This window comes from Lutzomyia longipalpis, chromosome 1, assembly GCF_024334085.1.
Source record: "Lutzomyia longipalpis isolate SR_M1_2022 chromosome 1, ASM2433408v1".
Classification (NCBI taxonomy): Eukaryota; Metazoa; Arthropoda; class Insecta; order Diptera; family Psychodidae; genus Lutzomyia; species Lutzomyia longipalpis.
In genome coordinates this window covers 29,494,561-29,513,875 of record NC_074707.1, presented here as the reverse complement: position 1 = coordinate 29,513,875, position 19,315 = coordinate 29,494,561, and the positions used below count along the sequence as shown (strand labels likewise).

The 19,315-nt window shown below is 36.2% G+C and overlaps 1 protein-coding gene across 1 annotated transcript; it reads right to left on the bottom strand.

The window, feature by feature from the left end:
• Positions 1–10,174: 10,174 nt before the first annotated feature.
• LOC129797680 (uncharacterized) lies at positions 10,175–14,860 on the bottom strand. Its single transcript, XM_055840477.1, has 2 exons — positions 13,545–14,860; positions 10,175–10,905 (listed from the first exon to the last, which is right to left on the bottom strand). Exons 1-2 carry the CDS (start codon positions 14,412–14,414, stop codon positions 10,894–10,896), a joined length of 882 nt encoding a protein of 293 aa, XP_055696452.1. The 5' UTR covers positions 14,415–14,860; the 3' UTR covers positions 10,175–10,893.
• Between the last annotated feature and the right edge of the window lie 4,455 nt (positions 14,861–19,315).

Here is a 19,315-nt window from a genome sequence, read left to right as displayed (position 1 = left end):
TTTGCAATCCTACGCAAAAACACCATTATTATTGCAATTCCTTGCTCTTTTCTGATTATGTCGGAATAATTGAATACATTGTTCCACCATATGTATATATGCACTCTATTATACTTCCTTGCGCAAATATAAAGAGATCCAAATCAATTTCACGTAAATTATCCTATACTACGTATGCTACATATAAAGACTCTGTTGGGGATTTTATTTAGTTCATAATTTACGCACAAGTTCAGCTATATGTAATTAAATGCCTTTGTGATTTATTGAATAATACTCTCGTATTATCAGTATCTTGATAAATGAACTCAAATGTATTGGATTTAAAATGTGATATGGGAAAAGCTATTAAAAATTTAAGGTTTAAAATGAAAGTTAATTTAATTTCATAATTACATTTTACTATATGGTTTAGAAAATTTATGTTTGAAACTTTTTTTTTTAATTTGGTTTTATCTACAAGTTTTATAACTTTTTACTTTTTTTTAATTTAAAAGAAATTAATAATTCAGGCAAATCTGTTTTCACTTTATTATTTTTATCGTAAATTTTAACTTTTAATAGAGATGTAAACGATTCCAAAAAACAGAGAACATAATTACTGAAAACAAACCTGGACTGCATATTCAATAATAGTTCAAGAAAACTATAAATGACTCAACAGGTCTTAGAGCCGGGATAACCCAGTGCAATCAGTAGAAGCATTGAAAGTGCTAATGGATTTAGTTTAACCTTGCAATGAATACTTACATACATATATAATACATATAGTTTCTCTATCTCTCTCTCGTTACATATATTCTTAAGAAAGTCTTCGTGTACGGATGCCCGAGAAGGAGAAGATCTGCTTGGTATACATTAAATAACATTCACCACAAGAAGATCACCCCTTTTAATCCTCCAGCTGTGTATGCTTCATTCAAGTTCTTGAAATATACGCACTGGAAAGGAGGACCAGGGAAGAAAAAAAGGGCAAGAGAGACTGCGAATTTAAAATGTGTGAAGCCATAAATTAGTTGGCAATATCTCTTGTTAATTTCGTATTATTTTCTTTTATTTTATTTCACTTATATTCCACATTTTCTCCTGGCCAAGCCATCAGGGAGGGTTTGCAAAGTATTTTCGCGCGCTCTTTCGCGGGATCCGCCTAATGATGCGCTGAGATGGAATGTCCAGCTCTTCACCTCGCCCAAGCTACACATATGCTCCGGATGACTGCTGCTCCACTATATACATACATATGTGTATTTTACCTAAAGTGCAATACGGAAAGAGATTCACAAAATGCTTCTGATTTCCCCCCAACACCACATCACACAAATTATGTGTATACGCGCGGAGACCATTAATTGGGTTTGATTAAATAATTTAGTTTGGAAATATTTCTCAGTCCCTCACATAGAATGTCTGGGCCCTTTTTTTTCGGGCCATACCTCTTCGGTTGGAGTCTATTGAGACTCCTGTTTTCTTGTTTGGTGTTTTATATTGATTGGAATCAATTGGTCGAGGTATTTATTTCCAATTGATTGTGATGATCAATCTTCCACACCGTTAAAATACCACAAATTCCACACGAAAATGGTGCCTAATTATCCGTTTATCCTACTAAGCCGACGCCTAGATGAAGTTAATAAAATCACTATCATTATTTTTCCCATCGAGATGAATAGCGTCGAGAAGTGGTGTGTGAAAGAGGGACTGTAAGTAATCATTCAATGGGGCAAGAACGCAGGAGTGAGGGAGAGATCGCTGTATTATAAAGAGCATTAATAAATAAAATATTTCATTTTAAAGTGTTGGCTACTCAACAGGGGGTCACGCGAAGAAAAGCAATAACAAAATATTTTGTATAATATAAATAAAAATCATTTTTCGTTCCTTCTCGCGTGCACCTCTTTCGCATTTGTAGCTCCATATCCAAAAGTTCGCGTTTCACATTTTGGGAATCGATTAAGGTTATTTTTCCAATCCCTTTGAATGCTAATGTGTGTACAAATGATTTCATGGTATTTCTTTCTTTATTATATAGAGCTTCTGAGACAAACATAAAGCCTCTGTTTCGGTAGAATTGAAAAAAAAATGATTCGTTCATGGAATTTTATTGCATAAAGGAGATATTGAAAAGGTACTCTTTATCAAGAAAAAAATTATTGAAATTTTCCTAGATCTGTTGTTTTAAATTTCAAACGTTCACATTATGCTCGAGTTTACACTGAAAATCTTCAAATAAATATTCATTCTTATTTGATTAAAAGAAATTTAAAATAATATTTCATGTGTAATAATTTATCTTCTTAATATATAAAGCTGAAATGTTTGTCTGTCTGTGGCACATGAACTCCTCCGAAACGGCTGGGCCGATTTTGATGAAATTTGGTATGGGGGTAGAGGGGGTCAATACGAGTTGTAAGCGCTATATGGGATTCCGCCCCCTCCCCCCTTTATAGCGCCCCCAAAGAAAAATTGATTTTTTCCCATTTTCTACCTGCTGAAGGGTCAGATAACGGGAATTTTTTATTTTAAAATTTTTTCGGGTACCGTATTATTCATCCCCGCTACTAATATACGCCCCCCTTTTATAGTTTAAAATGGAGTTTGCTCACACGTGATTGGGGGCTCGGGTTGACTAGTTAATTTATAATTTACTAGTCAACACGAGCCCCTAATCACGTTTAAGCAAATTCCATTTAAATTCATGTGCCACAGACACACAGACTTTTCAGCTTTATATATTAATATTAATATTTTAAAAGATTTATATTTATATTTTTATAAAAGAATTTTAAAATAATCATGAAAGAAATAATTGGAATACCCAAAGTTTCAGTAGACTCATCAATCTAATTTAAACCTCTTCGTGAGAATATAGATGGGTAATTTCGCATGTCATAAAGTATGTGCAAATTTTATATTAAGTACACAAATGACTGCTAAGTTGAATATAACTAACAGTTTCGGCTCTTAAAATATTTATTAATTAATTGGAACCATATTTGGGAGATTTTTATTAGTTTGGGCACCTATAAACATCTCCGAAATAGCCATCGGCGTTTAAATTTTAATATTGAGAGAGCTACAGAAAAAAAAGGAGAACAATATACTTAACCAAAGAGGTATGAGTACAAAAAAAAAAACCGAAGAAAAAAATGAAAGATACTCAATTTGTATTCATAACATTCTCGTTCATAATTCAATACAGAAGAAGAATATATACGGGAAGATAGTCCGAGAGAGAATGAGATAAATGTGAAGGAAAAAAAAGCTCTTCAACTCTCAAGTCCAATAATTAATTTCGAATAAATACCTGTTGAAAATTGGCTTTTGTGTATTAAACCATTAATAACAAGATACTTATATCATTTTAAAATCTGATATCTACATTTCAGACACCTCACAATCAGAAAAGCATCACAACATATTGTTGTACAGTTGAAGGAGTTTGGTTTATTTACCTTGTTCCAGGAGGAGAAATCTCAGCTGGTATGGTGGTGTGGATGGAGAGAAATAACTAACTCAAATATGGTGAAGTCGTTAATAATCAAGCATCAGGGCACAAACCATATATTTTAGTTTTATTAAACCTTAAAAAACCACTAAATACCACACGATCCAGGTATAAGATCTCCGCCTCACCGCGATGAGCCCAACTCCAATTCTGAGAAACAGTCATTCTCCTTTTAATTTGTTGCTCACACAGCACCACCGTCCGGGTGAATTCACCGCTCCCAAAGGAGCCTCGATGGAAGTTTCAATTTAATCATGACACTCGTCAAAAGTTTCACTGGCTCAATTAACTGATTAATCACTCTGTTCCCAGAAGGTGCCTTAATATGGTCAAAAGGCTTAAATTAAGAGAATTTTTATAGTGTATCGTAAATTAATATGTCATACTGAAGTATTAAATCAACATAAACTATTAGTTTTACTTACAAAATTTCTATAAATTTATTTCAATGACCACAATAGGACATTTGTGAATTTATTGTGCGAACACTATTTTTTTATTCTTGGCCTTTTAAATCTAAAAGTTTCTACAACGTATATCTGTTTCACAAACTATATACGCATTATATAGATTGTATAGAAGAGTTTAATCCTTGTAGCAATTTACACTGTCTCTTGTATTATTAAAATCGTATGATTGTACTTTTATAATATTTTATTAACCATACAGTGGGGCTCTTATATTAGTCGACACGCATAACTACATTACATGGTATAAATATGAATTTGTTATTTATTGCAAAGTGTAGCACGAGAGTAGCGCAGTGGAGGCGGTTGCCCTGAAAAACTTCTTAAATGAATGTTTTCATTCGGACTGATCTATTAGTTCCTTCTGATTAGTCTACCTTGTCTGGTTTTTTTTCTATTCGAAAATATAGTTCAATTTGTTTATGTTTAAAGCTTTATTTTTTTAAATATTTCTTGAAACTTTCTAATGTAATCAATAAAAAAGATTTTGAATTTTCGAGTATAGAACTAACTCTATATATTTCCAAAGGATAGAATCTCCTAAAATACCTCTGTCGAACAAAGTTCTTCTATCCTTTCTAAAACTCCTAAACTTCCTAAACTAAAAGATTGTTTTTCGTTCCTTATGCTGTGGTGCAGGCAGACTGATATTATGTATGAACCGCAGGTGAATGAGAATTAAGAATGAGCAACGGTGTACACGCCACTGCATCAGTGATCCTGGTGCGGTGGAGTTGTCTGGCCAAGAGGTGTTTCCATACAGTAATTTTAAGCTGTTGTTACTGCAATAAATAATATTCGCAAATAGCCAGAGTAAATTTGCTTTTGTTTAATTTTTATATCTCCTCCATTCACAGATTTATTTTCGAACATTAGTTAGTGGCGCAATAAATAATTTCAATAATGGATGAAGACAAATAAATAATGCTATAAGTGGATGGAGAGAAAGAGATATTCCCCAGTGGATACTCTTTTTGTTCCTTCACTTTTCTCAATACATATTTCTTCATTTTGCTAAAGATTGTTAACTCACGGGGAGGAATGGTGTGAGAGATGTCTGCACACAGCAAAGGAATGCTCATATGGGATATTTTCCAAGAATTTTCACATCGTTTTATGAATTTTCCCTTCTTATGCTTACAATTTATTTATTTTTTTTACCCCTTATTCCGCGCATATAGGGAGCAATTTTGTGCTAAATAAAAAAATAAGTAAAGTCGATACACTGCATAATTTATTATTTAAGAAAAATATGTATTATCTTAATTGCTTCAATGCCACCAAGGAGAGATGTTGCGTACCTATTGCTCCTCCACTCACATGAGTATTGACGGAAGAGGGACAGAGTATTGTGTATGATGAACAAATTAAATTACATTACCTCGATTAGGGAAAATAAAATAATTAATTATCTCATCGTCTGTAAAACTGTTATTAATTGCACGATGTGGCCACATTGCATCGGCGGCACCACGGCACTGCATTATAATGCCATCATCAGAGTGCAATTACTATTAAAACTAAATTAATTTGCATTTTCTGCTGTTGCTTGTGAGTTTCCCCCATGTGTGTGTATTTTCTGTAGCAATATCCATCGTGGAAAGCACTGTGGCGCACTATCTACATGACAATTTATATGTTTTATATCGTTTAAAGAGAATATCTGGAGTGTGGTATGGTGGATGTGTAGTGAAGAAGAAGTTGATGGGAAGGAAAGAGACTTTGCTGCATTGCCGCTAGGTCTAGTTGAAAATTTCTAATATCGCAAATTTTAAAGGGCTTTCGAAATGCTTGAGAATGTATCTTAATCTCCCGCTAACATTTTATTCCTGTTTGCATATTCCCAGTTTATTTTAGAAGCTTTATATGAGTTACTAGCTTAAGTCATCCCTGGTCTTTACTACACGTTTGCCGATAACCTAGATATTTTTCTGTTATTATTTTTGAACCTATATATTCTACATAGAACGTAGAATAAAGAAAAAATGCTTTCAAAACGTTCTAATATTATTCATTCTAATAATATTAGAATCGAACGCCAAATTACTGTAGTTGTGTGAAAAAAGGAAGAAAATCGAGCTAAAGTAAAAAGAATGCAAACAACTGTGCAGAAGAGTGTTGAGCCCCTCGTCAATTGAGAAAAATTATCCCTTGTTGCATTATGTAAAAATGCTAATATCTGATATCGTATCGAACATAATATTAAGTTGTTACTCCCGAAGGTTAAACAGAAAAGTGATCTGTTATCGACGATAATTGTGTGGATAGTGAGTAATTTTTAAATAATAAATTTTGAGTTACTTTATGAGTGCACAACTCGCGGAGAAGCCACCCTCCAAACGTGTCAAGTGAGTGATGGAGGAAGGTGCTTCATTTTTATTATTAACATGTTTCCGTCAAAAAGTTACAAGCATTTGACCCATATTTGATGCCATAAAAATTTCACTCGAGAAGAAAACACCAATTATCATAGATAATTAAAATGTTATCGGAATCATTAATTTTAATGAATTTTTAAGACGATCAACATCTCTATTTTCCCTTCGGCGGAACCTATATACGTGATGATCATATAGGCAATAGTGAGGCTGGACTGAGAGAGAGAGGGCCTCTCTAGGAATTCTCGACACGATCATTTCGTTTCGATCAGTAAACAACAATCAATAAACATAGATCATTATTCATTTTCTTGTTTCATCGAATAAATGTCAGAACTTTTTGTTGTCTCTCTATTTATTTTGTTACGCTTTTTTTCTTCTTCTCTGCCCCATAGCCATCATACTTGAGGCGTCCACAATGCGCGTTATGTTATTACTTTGGAGGTTTAATAAATAAAAATTTTTATTATTGCCTTTGTTGCCGTGTGTGCATCATTTGGGGACGACGCGCTATGATGGTTACCGGATCGAATTGATTGACGTTGATTTGAATTAAATGGATCTTTCAGAATGAATAAAGTATTATATTGAGGCACAACTAAGAGACCTGATACATAATGATAGATATCAATAACTTGATTGATTATACGTTTACCAAATCATAAGAGGGAGATAAAATGGGAGTAAAAGAATTTTAGACACATTCTTTAAGTATATTTTTTTCTTTAAGCTTCTTTTGCCTCTCTTCCACGTCCCATTGCGTAGTGGCATGAGCGAGTGTGCTCCACGAGAGATCGGAGAGTTTGTTGAATGTGTTTAAAATGTGTTTATTTTATTATGACTTTTATTAATAGTCTGCCACATCGCAGTGCTTATTAAATTGTAAAATATTAAGTTCTCTTTTTTTTATCCAATATGCTTCGCTATTAAATAAATTACGACTGTCCATTGTGTATAATTAGCTTTCAATACCTTAGTCAAATGACAGATGGACGTTGGTAACATGGTCTTTATGGGTGGAGGAGATGGCATTTTTAGGAAGGCACTCGATCATGGAAATTATGCTGATACCATTTTACAAAATAGACATTGACAGAGAAGAATGCGAAATATGAGATGGATAATTTGGAAGACTTGTGACTTTTTTTTGCGTGCAGATTTTACACACATGTCTGCATTTTTCCCATTAACTTTTCAATAGGGCTCATCATGTCACAAATTGCCTTCCCTCATCTTCCAGAAGTCGATGGGAGTCGAGTACCTGAAAATCACCTTTTGGAATAACACACCGTTGCCGGACTCCCTTTGAGTGCCATGATCCCTCGACGAAGGTTGTTATATACTTGCATACCCACGTTATAGGCCCAGAAGCTGAAACTGAAGTAGCCACTCCATTAAATGTTTATTCAGAAGTGGGAGCATTCTGAGGCAATTGTTAATTTTATTAGATGAAGCCCAAGGATGAAGCTTCATTGTTATATACTTTAACTTTTGACGTTGACACTTTTTGCGTGTCAGATTAGAAAAAGACTCAAAAATTTTCACTCATAAACCCCAAAAAATCCTCACAATGACTTCTCAGATAAATTATATGAAAATACTCGCATGACTTACTTTCAACAATTCACCTTCTGAGAACCACCCCGAAAATATGAACTATTTATTGAGGGAAATTGGCTTAAATTGTGGGTTAAGTCAAGTGGAGAAGAAAAAAGAAAAATGGAATTGTGTTTGACTTTCAATGACTTTTTGAGTCTAACTAAATCCACCTTTAAAATCCGAGATTTTTACCCAGCAGCGATCTTTTCTTACAATAACGCCTGAAAGAGGATATCCTTGATTCGTTTTGGAATTTTATTTTCTCCTCTTCACCTCTAAAAATGCAATTAAATTAATAATAAAACAAAATAAAGGAGCACAAAAGAAACTCAATAAAAATTCCTAAAGTATACGCCAGAGAGAATTTTAGCATTTCTTATTTATAAAATGCTGTCACATACAAATACTTTGCTTAATTCACGTAACAATTTTCAATAATAACATCCATTGGTATGGAGTGGTGAAGAAATGAAATGAAATGAAAAAAAAAAATGAATAAAATGTATGAGGTGTTATTAATAAAATCTAAATTGTGAGCTATCAATGTTGGAAATCTCACACGCATCAAAAACTCACAAATGCACTCATATTATTTTAAACGACAATATTCTTAGAAGCGCTCATTGAAATTCATAAGCTGTGTATTATACGAAATGAAAATCAATCGCAGGAAAGGTGACTAGCCCCCCTGTGGCACAGCATGGGGCTCATCAAATAAAAATCACAGAACCAACAGAGAATGGAAGGCAGGATTTAGGGATTACTATTGGTGAAAAATATCACGAAAATATTGTGAGAATTTTAATTGATTGCCAGGTAACCGACACTTTACGGCTCCATTCTTGGTGTGGTGCGTGATGAAAAGTATTTTCGTGGTTCCAGTTCGACCCTTGAGAGACGAAAATGTGACGAGTTAATTTGATGAAATGGAAGTTTTATTAAAATATTTATTATTTTCCTCTGCGTGAAGGGAAAGAGACATCTCTTCATTTTTTTTATATATTTATCCGGTCTCTCAAAATATTCATCAGCCGTGATATGTGCGTAATAATAATGTTGTAATGAAGATGCTGAGAGATGTGTGTTTTTAACTGAAAAGTTCTTGGATGATGTAGCAATGGGAGACTGAGGGATGAGAGAGTTATTTTAATGTATTAATTAGAAACGCCAAAAGCTCAGTGAGACCCAAAAGTACCTACTCACAGCAGCGTTGTAATTGCTGTCCATATATCATCGTGTCCTAAAGCGAAGCCACTCAATTCACTCGGCCGCCCAATTATTTAATCATTTTATCTAAAGTATTTATTTCAGCACAAACTGGCGCATGGCCGAAGAGAGTGCCTCGGACGGATGGTTGTTGGTAGTCGACAGCGTTGTCGTCGTGATGAGGAAGAGTAATCGCCGCGTTGAGTACAATGTACAGCCACGCTAAAGTGTTCCTCGAAGATGGAGCCAGAGTGGAACAATTAATAAACATGTTTCGGGTGAGTGTGAGAAGAAATGAGGAGAATGGCAAGATCTCTTTCCACCAAGTAATTCAGCCATCATCGACAAATAAACTAATCAGACATCAAATTAAAATATTTTGATGAATGCCTAGTGTGATGTTTGTGGTTCGCATGACCACAGAATCATTACACCCTGTGGCTATCTCGTTGATTTGCTCCCATTCAGTATCTGCCTGCAAAAGGGGTATTCAATTGTTATACAAATGCTTTTTTTAGGTGCATGACATCCTTATATAGGTGTTTGACACCTTAAAGTGGGTGCATGACATTCTTATACATGTGCATGACACCTAAATACATATGCATGACACACTAATACTGATGCATGGCATCAATACATATGCATGACATCCTAAAATGTGTGCATGACACCCTAACACATATGCATGACACCCTAATATATGTGCATGGCACGTCAATACATATGCATGACACCAAAACTCATATACATGACATCCTAAAATGGGTGCATGACCCCCTAAACATATGCATGACACCTTAATATACATAGATGCATGACACCTTAATATACATAGATGCATAACTCTTTAATAGATCTTAACACCCAAATATAGGTGCATGACACCTTTATACATGTGCATGACATCTTAATACATTTGCACGACACCTTAATACATAAGCATGACCCTATTATAGGTGCATGACTAAAATTATTCATTCTTCAATCCTACACTTGGACAATGAAAAGACTGTGTGTTGCGTGTGCTCTCGTCGGTAGCCCGAGCTCGACTGCCCGAAAGGTTTCGGTTGAGTCTCGATGTATGGATGAGGGCTACCAACATTTATTTATTTCATTCTTTCAGTTGGCAAACATGATTATGTTATACATAACATTCACTTCCCTCTTTTTAAAAAGAACTAGACCCTAGCTGAGTATTTACATTTTTCTTCAAGGCTAACATACACAGTACTTGATTACTTAAACTAACAATGTTCCCTTTAACACTTAATCTACTCAGACTTCCTAGAGTCTTTAATCATAAGTTAATCTCCTAGGAGGTCTTCTAATTCTGTATGACCTCCGTGGAATCGAGCGAGGATGAGAGTCTTGCCTTGGGGGCTGATCTGAGTCTGACGAATATGATTCAGACTTCGCGGTATCAAAACTTTCTGAATTTAGAGTCGTCTCATCGTCATCACTTTCCATTTCCTCCTTTTTATGAAAAATTATGCGACATCTTGGATGAATAGGTGTGTTGTTCACCTTCAACTGATCCTCATGGGCTTGCAAAATTCTGTTCTCAACAACAATTTGGTATCTAATCCTACTTAGAACCTTAATGACTCTGCCCGGAATCCACTTAACTGAATTCTTATCTTCCACTCGGTAAAAAATTGAATCATTAACTTTGAACTTTTGCTCCGGCAACTTAAAATGTACTTTCTTATCCTTATTCTTCAGATCTGACTTAAGCTTAGGCACTACCCTGAAATGAGGATTGACATTGTTATATTTTGTTCTTGGCACAAAATTATATACTAACTCTGCCGGAGTCGCTGATGTGACGGTGGATGGGGTGTGATTGTAACGCGCAAGAAATTCACGCATGACTTTTTGCAACTTGAATGAATCTGTACCTGTGTTAACCAACTCCTTTTTCAAAGAATTCTTAACTGTCTGAACCGCTCTCTCACAAATTCCGTTACTCTGTGGATGGTAAGGAGGACTTTTCAGGACTTCGATACTTCGTTGGTGGCAAAAATCGTGAAATTTACTTGAATTGAAGGGTGGACCGTTGTCCGAAACCACTTCTTTGGGTCTTCCCATACGCGCGAAAATCTCATCGAGTGCTTCATTGACTTTTTCTGCGTTAGTACCCCTCATGAGAACCAATTCCAGCCATTTGCTGTAACTATCTACCATGATAAGTACCTCTTTACCCGCGAAATGAAAGAAATCCAAGTGAATTCTTTCAAAAGGAGCAGTTGCCTCCTTCCATGGAATTGTATTTGACTTATTCCTTCGGGCTGTAACGCAGCACTCCTCACATTGACTTGCAAACTTTTCGATATCGCTATCAATACCCCTCCACCAAAGGAGTGAACGAGCCATCATCTTCATTCGTACAATCCCTACATGCGTTTCATGTAGAAGATGTAAGACCTTACGACGCAATTTCCGTGGAATCAAAATTCTGAACCCGTAATACACGCAATCATCTTCTACGGTCAACGAGTGACGAAACCTCCAATAAAACCTGAGGGTTTCTGACAACCCCGCTGGATTTTCTGGCCATCCAGCGATAATCTGGTGCTTTAAATTTATTAGCTCGCGGTCAGTTAGCGACGCAGCTCTCACAATCTTAAAGTCAATGGGGTCGTTCTCGCAACGGAAAGCATTAATCTTTATCTCTTCTGGCTCTAATTCTGGGTCATCAATGGGTAGTCTTGATAGACCATCGCAATTTCCCTGCAATTTTCCCGGACGGAATTTAATTTCACAATCCATTGATGCCACTAAACCCTGCCATCTTAACATCCGTGGGGATAGCACCGCGGACGCGAGGTTTTTCTCATTGAAAATCGAAATCAAAGGTTGGTGATCTGTGTAGATCACAAATTTGCGCCCGTAAATGAATTTATAGAATTTTCGAATCGCGAAAATTATTGCTGCTGCCTCACGATCTAGCTGAGCGTAACGTTTCTCTGTTTCAGACAAAGTCCTAGACGCGAAGTAAATTGGCTTTTCAGCACCATTGCTACAAACGTGCGACAAAACCGCGCCTAGACCGTAGGGTGATGCATCTGCAGAGATGATCAATGGTAATTTGGGGTCATAAAGCATGAGTATCGACTCACCTTTTAACAACTTCTTGCACTTTTCGAAACAATCTGTGTGGGCTTGTCTCCACATCAATTTCTCTCCCTCCCGATTTCTCTCTTGAAGCAAATCGTAGAGAGGACGAAGTTTGTCCGCGAGATTTGGAATGTACTTGGCGTAGTAATTAACTAAACCCAAGAATGCCTGTAGCTGTTTCAATGTTTCTGGTCGCGGCGCATTCTCTAATGCCCTTAACTTATCCGGATTTGGACTAATCTTCCCCTCGGAAATAATCTGACCCAAAAACTTGATCGAACTCGCGACAAATGTGCATTTATCAACGTTTATCTTTACGTTGAGCTCATCGAGCTTCCCCAATACAACCCACAATGTCTCTTTTACGCTCTTCTCATCTTTCCCAAAGATAAGGATATCATCTAGGTATACGACCACCCCCTTAATCCCTGCCAAAATCTGGTCCATAAACGATTGGAAAATGCTTGGGGCTGATGAGACCCCGAATGGCAATCTCTTAAATCGATATAAACCCTTGATCGTGTTGATCGTCAAAAATTCGCGTGAATTTTCCTCAACCTCCAACTGCTGATATGCCCCTTGCAAGTCTATCGTGCAAAAAACTTTTCCCTCAGACAGTTGGGCAAAAAGATCATCAACACTGGGCAGCGGATAGTGCTCCTTCAGAACGTACTTATTAATCGTTACTTTAAAATCTACACAAAGCCGAATTTTGTCGTTCCCCTTGGGCACAATTACGAGAGGACTGGCCCATACGCTGTGCTGTATTGGCTCAATAATATCATCCGCAGCTAATCTATCTAGCTCACTGGCTACCTGATCCCTAACCTTGAACGGTACTACTCGCGATTTATAAAAAATTGGTTTCGCGTTCTCCTGGAGATGAATTGAAGCTTTGAATCGTTTAATCGGATTTTTATCATTTGTCTCACAAACCCGCGGAAATTTTCGCTTAATTTCATCAACAATTTCCCTCTTATCTGCTTGAAGAGCGTTTAATGAAAATGCATCGCGAAGTTTTTCTTGCCACCGCGGAAATAAACGATCCATCCAGTCTCTCCCGAGCAACGGAATTGCACCTTCTTTGCATTCAATTACGTAAATGGGAAGTTGGTTATCACAGGTACTTACCAATATTACTCCTCGGACTAATACTGGGTCTCCACTGGCTGAGGAGAATCTCATCTGTGTGGGCATCAGCTGCCGATGGGAGAAAAAATTCTCATACACATCACAGCCCATCACCGTACACACCGCACCTGTATCTACCTCAAACTTCGTATCTTGACCATCTACGTTGAGCTTCAAATACATGGGGTTAAAACTATCCATTGTTGTTGCATGGAGCGACGTCAGCGTCTTCCCGGAGCGGCACATCGCAGCCCAATGGCCCTTCTTCCCGCACATCCTGCAGTTGCTCTTCGCAGCTTTGCATTGACCTTGAGCGTGTTGAAGTCCACATTTGTCACATGAAGCACCACTTGGAGCTGAAGATCGATTCTCTTGTCCTTTTGCGCCTTCCCTGTGACGACTACGATGACGTTGATGTCCACCTGATGACTGACGCTTCGCGTGGGCGGATTGTTTGCTCATCAGATTGACTCCTCCGATCGCTTGTCCCATTTCCTGAACATTCCGCCGTGTACGGAATTCAATGATGGATGTTTCCTTTGCTCTCTCCCATGTGAGATTACTCTGGAGGATCAGCTTCTGTTGCAGCACTTGATCATTGATTCCACTGACCAGTCTATCCCGTAGAGCCTCCTCCAGGAATGCTCCAAACTCGCATTTGTCTGCCATGGCCTTGATTTCCACAATGTAATCATTCACCGACTCGCCGTCTTTGCGGTTGCGCATATGAAACTGACATCTCTCGGCAATGACGTTATTTTTCACCTCATAATGATTCAACAGCGTCTCCATGATTTTCTTGTAGGTAACTTCGCTGGGCGTCTTGGGTGATAAAAGTGTAACCAAGGTATCGTACGCAGTTGCTCCCATTAGCGTGATCGCGAGATTTTTCCTCTGATCTTCCTCCGTGATTTTGTTGACACTCAGGAGACTCTCCAATCGGTCGCGAAAGTTCTTAAAATTGTCTCCTGGCACAAAAGATTCTATACTGCCGATCAGGGAACTCATCTTGACTACTTTTCTTTGTTCACAGGCCGGAAAAACAAACTTTTGGCGTCTTTTTCATCAATTTTCACGCGCAGAAAAAATTTGACGCTTCGCCCGCTTGGGTTTTTTCCATTGAATCCTTTGTCTTTGGCCACGCCCACTCACAAACAAACAAAGCGTTTCTTCGTCTATTTTCCACGTCTTTTCTCAAATTTTCACTTTGCTATGCACTTTTGGGGTTTTCCCGGAAAATTTTCACACTTTTTGGGCTTTTCTCCAAAATTTTCTTCTGGAATTTTCCTATCCCATCCTCGTCGCCACTGAAAAGACTGTGTGTTGCGTGTGCTCTCGTCGGTAGCCCGAGCTCGACTGCCCGAAAGGTTTCGGTTGAGTCTCGATGTATGGATGAGGGCTACCAACATTTATTTATTTCATTCTTTCAGTTGGCAAACATGATTATGTTATACATAACAGACAAGTATCTACTACATAAATATGGTTTAAAAAAAAGAAGTTATAAAATTTCTCGATGCTTAACCCTTGAATTTCGCCCATACGCTCGGTGGTACACAAAGTGTGCGTTTTCATACCTCATTTATGAATTTCGTCGATGGATCGCGAGAGGCCGGAAAGCTTTACACCACTTTCCAACTTACTCCTGCTGCGTTACCAGATGATGTTAATAATAATGAAATACATACAATGATCTTTTTTGTATGCTCTTTCATAAAATTTCACCAAAATAATTCTCCCTACAGAGGCGAATCCTCATTTGAATTGTGTTCTCTTCAATTGCAATTCTTTTGCATTTCTGTGCATCATCCATTACACACGTTAGGGCACTATACCCATTTCGTATTGAAGTCTCTTTGATCACGTAGGCAAATAAACAAATGACTCGACCGCCGTTTAACTGTGATCGCCTTCGGAATCGTTAATAGGGTACTAACTCGCTTCACAATTCACACAAAGTCCAATGAATGTATGTTCCTTAACCCATTTCACAGAGATTATGTGCATATTAATTTATAATTGGTGTTATGGTTGACGGCCCAACACCCATTTTTTTACAAACTCTTGAGCATTCCCTCCATGTGCGATGAAGAAAGTGCCTAAGAGCGGGACACGGGGGCGGCGGTGTGCCTCTTGTGTATGCATCGAAGGCAAGAAGGCTCCGCGGGCGTGTGGAGGAGTCAAAAAATTTGTTCAGAACACTGACCACCGCGTGATGACAAACACCGGGGAAATTTGCCGTGGCTAAAATGCACTGAAACAGGCGTGTGGAGTGCCATAATAGCATTTAAGTATAAGCGTCATGAGTGATAATTTATTGATTGCTGACGCATTGTTATTAGATATGCAAGTGTTAGTGAGTGCTTATGTTGAATTTGATTTAGGACCACAATAATTTACCATGTGAGGTACCCTCAGAGGAGTATCCATATAATTTCGTGTTGTGGATCTGCTTCAACATCCCATGCCCAGACACACACGCATTTATAATGTTCTCTTCACCTTGTTTTTCGTAAATGATCTCAGTCATTTATTTCATTTTATCTACATATCACACTCATCCCGTGTGTGTTTATGTCTGATCAATAAATACTGCAACTTCCTTTTCACGCCCTTTCTTTCTTTCAACCTCATTTGGAGATATAAATGCATAATTCCACAATATGTTTCTTGCAAATTTAATTTTTCTCTCCTTTTAAGAGCTTGTTTTATCTCATTTATAAGTCATGAAAACTACATTGTATGTACTAAAAAGATAATTTTATAAAATGGTTCTTTTTTAAAGATGGTGGTTTGTAATAACTTGATAAAAACGGTTAACGAAAGTAAGGGTTTAAATTTTTATTAAAATTTGCTTCGGAATAACAAATCTTCGGTTAAAAATCGATTAGGCTTAATCGATTTAGTACAAAATGTTTTATTTTTTGCTAAAGCATCTATAATATCCTATCCTAAAGTTTTCCTGCTATTGATCTAAAGAAAGATCAAAAATTAATGAATTCTTCAAATATCTGCTTTAATTTAAGTCTAAGTCTAAAATTAACGACCTTAAACCACATTTTCAAACGTTATTTAACCAAACTGTAAATACGTAAACCTTTAATTTTAGGCATTTTCAAGATACAGAAGGCCACAAAATACAATAAATTCCCATTAATTCATTCTAATTCTCCAAAATAATTAACAACAAACAACGTTCTAATAAGGAAAAGAGAAGAGATTTATTCAAAGTAGGTACCAATAAAGTTATAGAAAATCAGACCAATTATTTAAATGAACAGTGACGGCTTCTGATTTTTTCCACGTGTGTCATCAGTTGGTGGACGAGCCTAGAACTTAATGTGTTGGTAAATTTTTTGAGTGAAGAAGAAACGAGTCATCGAGTTTAACATTTGATATCTTTACTATTAGCTGCAACACCTGTTGAATTTTTAATGGGATATTATATTCTGTGGCCAAAAGACAGGCCTATTAGTATTCCTCAGGTATCTGAAGGGAAGTATCTATGAAATTATGTATAGTTGCATTTCAGATTCACATCTTTTTTTCCCCTCTTCTTCCAAGATTTATCGCCCACTTTTCCTAGGAATAACACACTCATTCACACCTACAACTAATTTTTCTGAAATGGAGAAATTACCATGGAAAATTTCACATTAAATTGAGAGACGAATAGTTGGTTTTGATGAGAATGTGCTCAGTTTGTTGTAAGAGAGTGTGCGATGAAAATTGTAAGATGAAGATGATTAATTTGCTTTTAATTCTCCCCAATAGCCACCTGTAGGCATGCTAAACAAAAAAATTGACCATTTAATTTTACCTTCCAACAAAATGTATATAAATTATTTTTTATTGATCAAATGGGAAAAGGAGGTGCCCAATGAAGATAAAAATCCCTCATTCTTTCTCTATTAAATATCACTTTTTGACTTCTTTTAGTGGGAATCGCTGGATGGCAAGATTTTTTTGGGTTTTGTTGAGGAATTCTATGGAAACCTTTGTCCCATTTTTTATGATTACTATTATCATTGTCCAAATGGCCATTATGGTGCATTGTGCCTTTTTCTTGTGTCCCTTTTGTGTTGCCTAGTTGGCTGCTTGGTGAGCATTTGAGTGCCTTTTGTTGTGAGTTATTTAACAACAATCCATTGAATGTCATTTTATTGTAATAACGTTATTATTTAGACGCGTTATGATTTTAAGTGTTGTGCGTAGGAAGGCATAAAATGCCTCCAGGTAGATGATGATGTTGACGGAGGTGACTTCGAGTTGGACAGAGTTTATTATAAATGATTTTATTCAAGTCACACACAGATTAGACATTTCTACCAGGAAATTCATAGAAGGTGGCTAATTAACTTTTTTTCCCTAATACTTTACAAAACCTCATCAGAAAGAATTTTTGATCAACATAAAAAAGTAAAAGCATAAGAATTAAGGCCAAATACATTTTAATTGAAACCGGTTTATATCATAGAACCTACTCATACATGATGATTTATTGATTTTTATATGAGAAATAGATTTAATAAACTCAAATTATCAACATAATAAATTACAAACTGATGGATAATGTAATAAATATAAATGTGGGTATATATTTCTAAAAAAAAAGTATATAATATTCGTTGTACATACAAGTTACCTACCTAATTTAGCCATAATATTGTTGTTTGTATTCCATCTAAGCTTTTGCCGAGCATTGAGAATGACTGTCGCGATTTGTGGCTTAGATTATGCTAGAAATTATTTTATTACATACATTGTCGCCCGGATGAGTCACTATTTAATTAGATACGTGCAAATAGCAAAGTTCTCAATAAGTCTAAATGAAAGAAAAAATTATATGTAAATATATAAATGAAACATTTAATATTCATATCATGCGTTGTGAAGACATATTAATTAGCTGCAGAAGCATCGCTATAAAATGCCTCAATATATCCTTTTTTGTTAGAATAAATTACACTATTTCCTTCATTGAAATATGAATAAATACCCTAATTCCAGTTTTTTAATTAAATGTTTAATGTTTAAAAATTACTTATAATCAAAAAAAAATAAAGATCGGTTAATTCACTTGAAGGTTGAAAAAAATACTCCCTAATTGTTTTACATTTTTAAAAGTTCCATTTTTTTTCAAAAATATTCAAGCAAAATTCTTTAAATAATTTGATTAAAACTCATCAATTTAAATTATTGGAAAATTCCATAAAATTTCAAAAATTTAATACTCATCAATTTAATTACTTTCCTACTACAGAGTTTAATTATTGATTTAGTTATTAGTGAATAAGCGTATTTTAAGACCACAAATAACATTTAGATTCAGGACCTACTCACCATGCAAGAAATGTATTATTATACATCCTAGTTGGTATAAGCATGGGGTAAAATATGCCAGAAAAATATAAATCTTTATGTAAAAAATACACGTGTAACATAATCCGAAAAATATAGCGTGTCGAGGAAACAGTTTCGTGGTATTAATGGACTCAGGAGATTGTTTCAAATGCCCATTGCGCGAGAACATATTAATACCGAATGGTGTATGTTTGATTTGGATGACCAAAGATGACGATGAATGTTGGGAGCGCCCAACAACGCAACAATCTTCGCAGGGGACTTTAGAGTCCTGCTGCGTCCGAATGTACCATAAGACGTCTCTATTAAAATAATATCATAGCCAGATATGTGGACGAACAGCACATTCTGACCATGGAGGCTAAGTGGACGAGATGAATGTTGGCAATAAGTCGGATCATAAGTGAGAAGAAGATGGAAAATTGGAGAGAAAACATGCAGCGCGTTCGAAAATGATTCCTCTTCTGCATGGAGCCACCACAATCTCTCGGATAAATACACACAATCACACCCAATTTATTATGTGTGAAGTGATTAAGCAATAA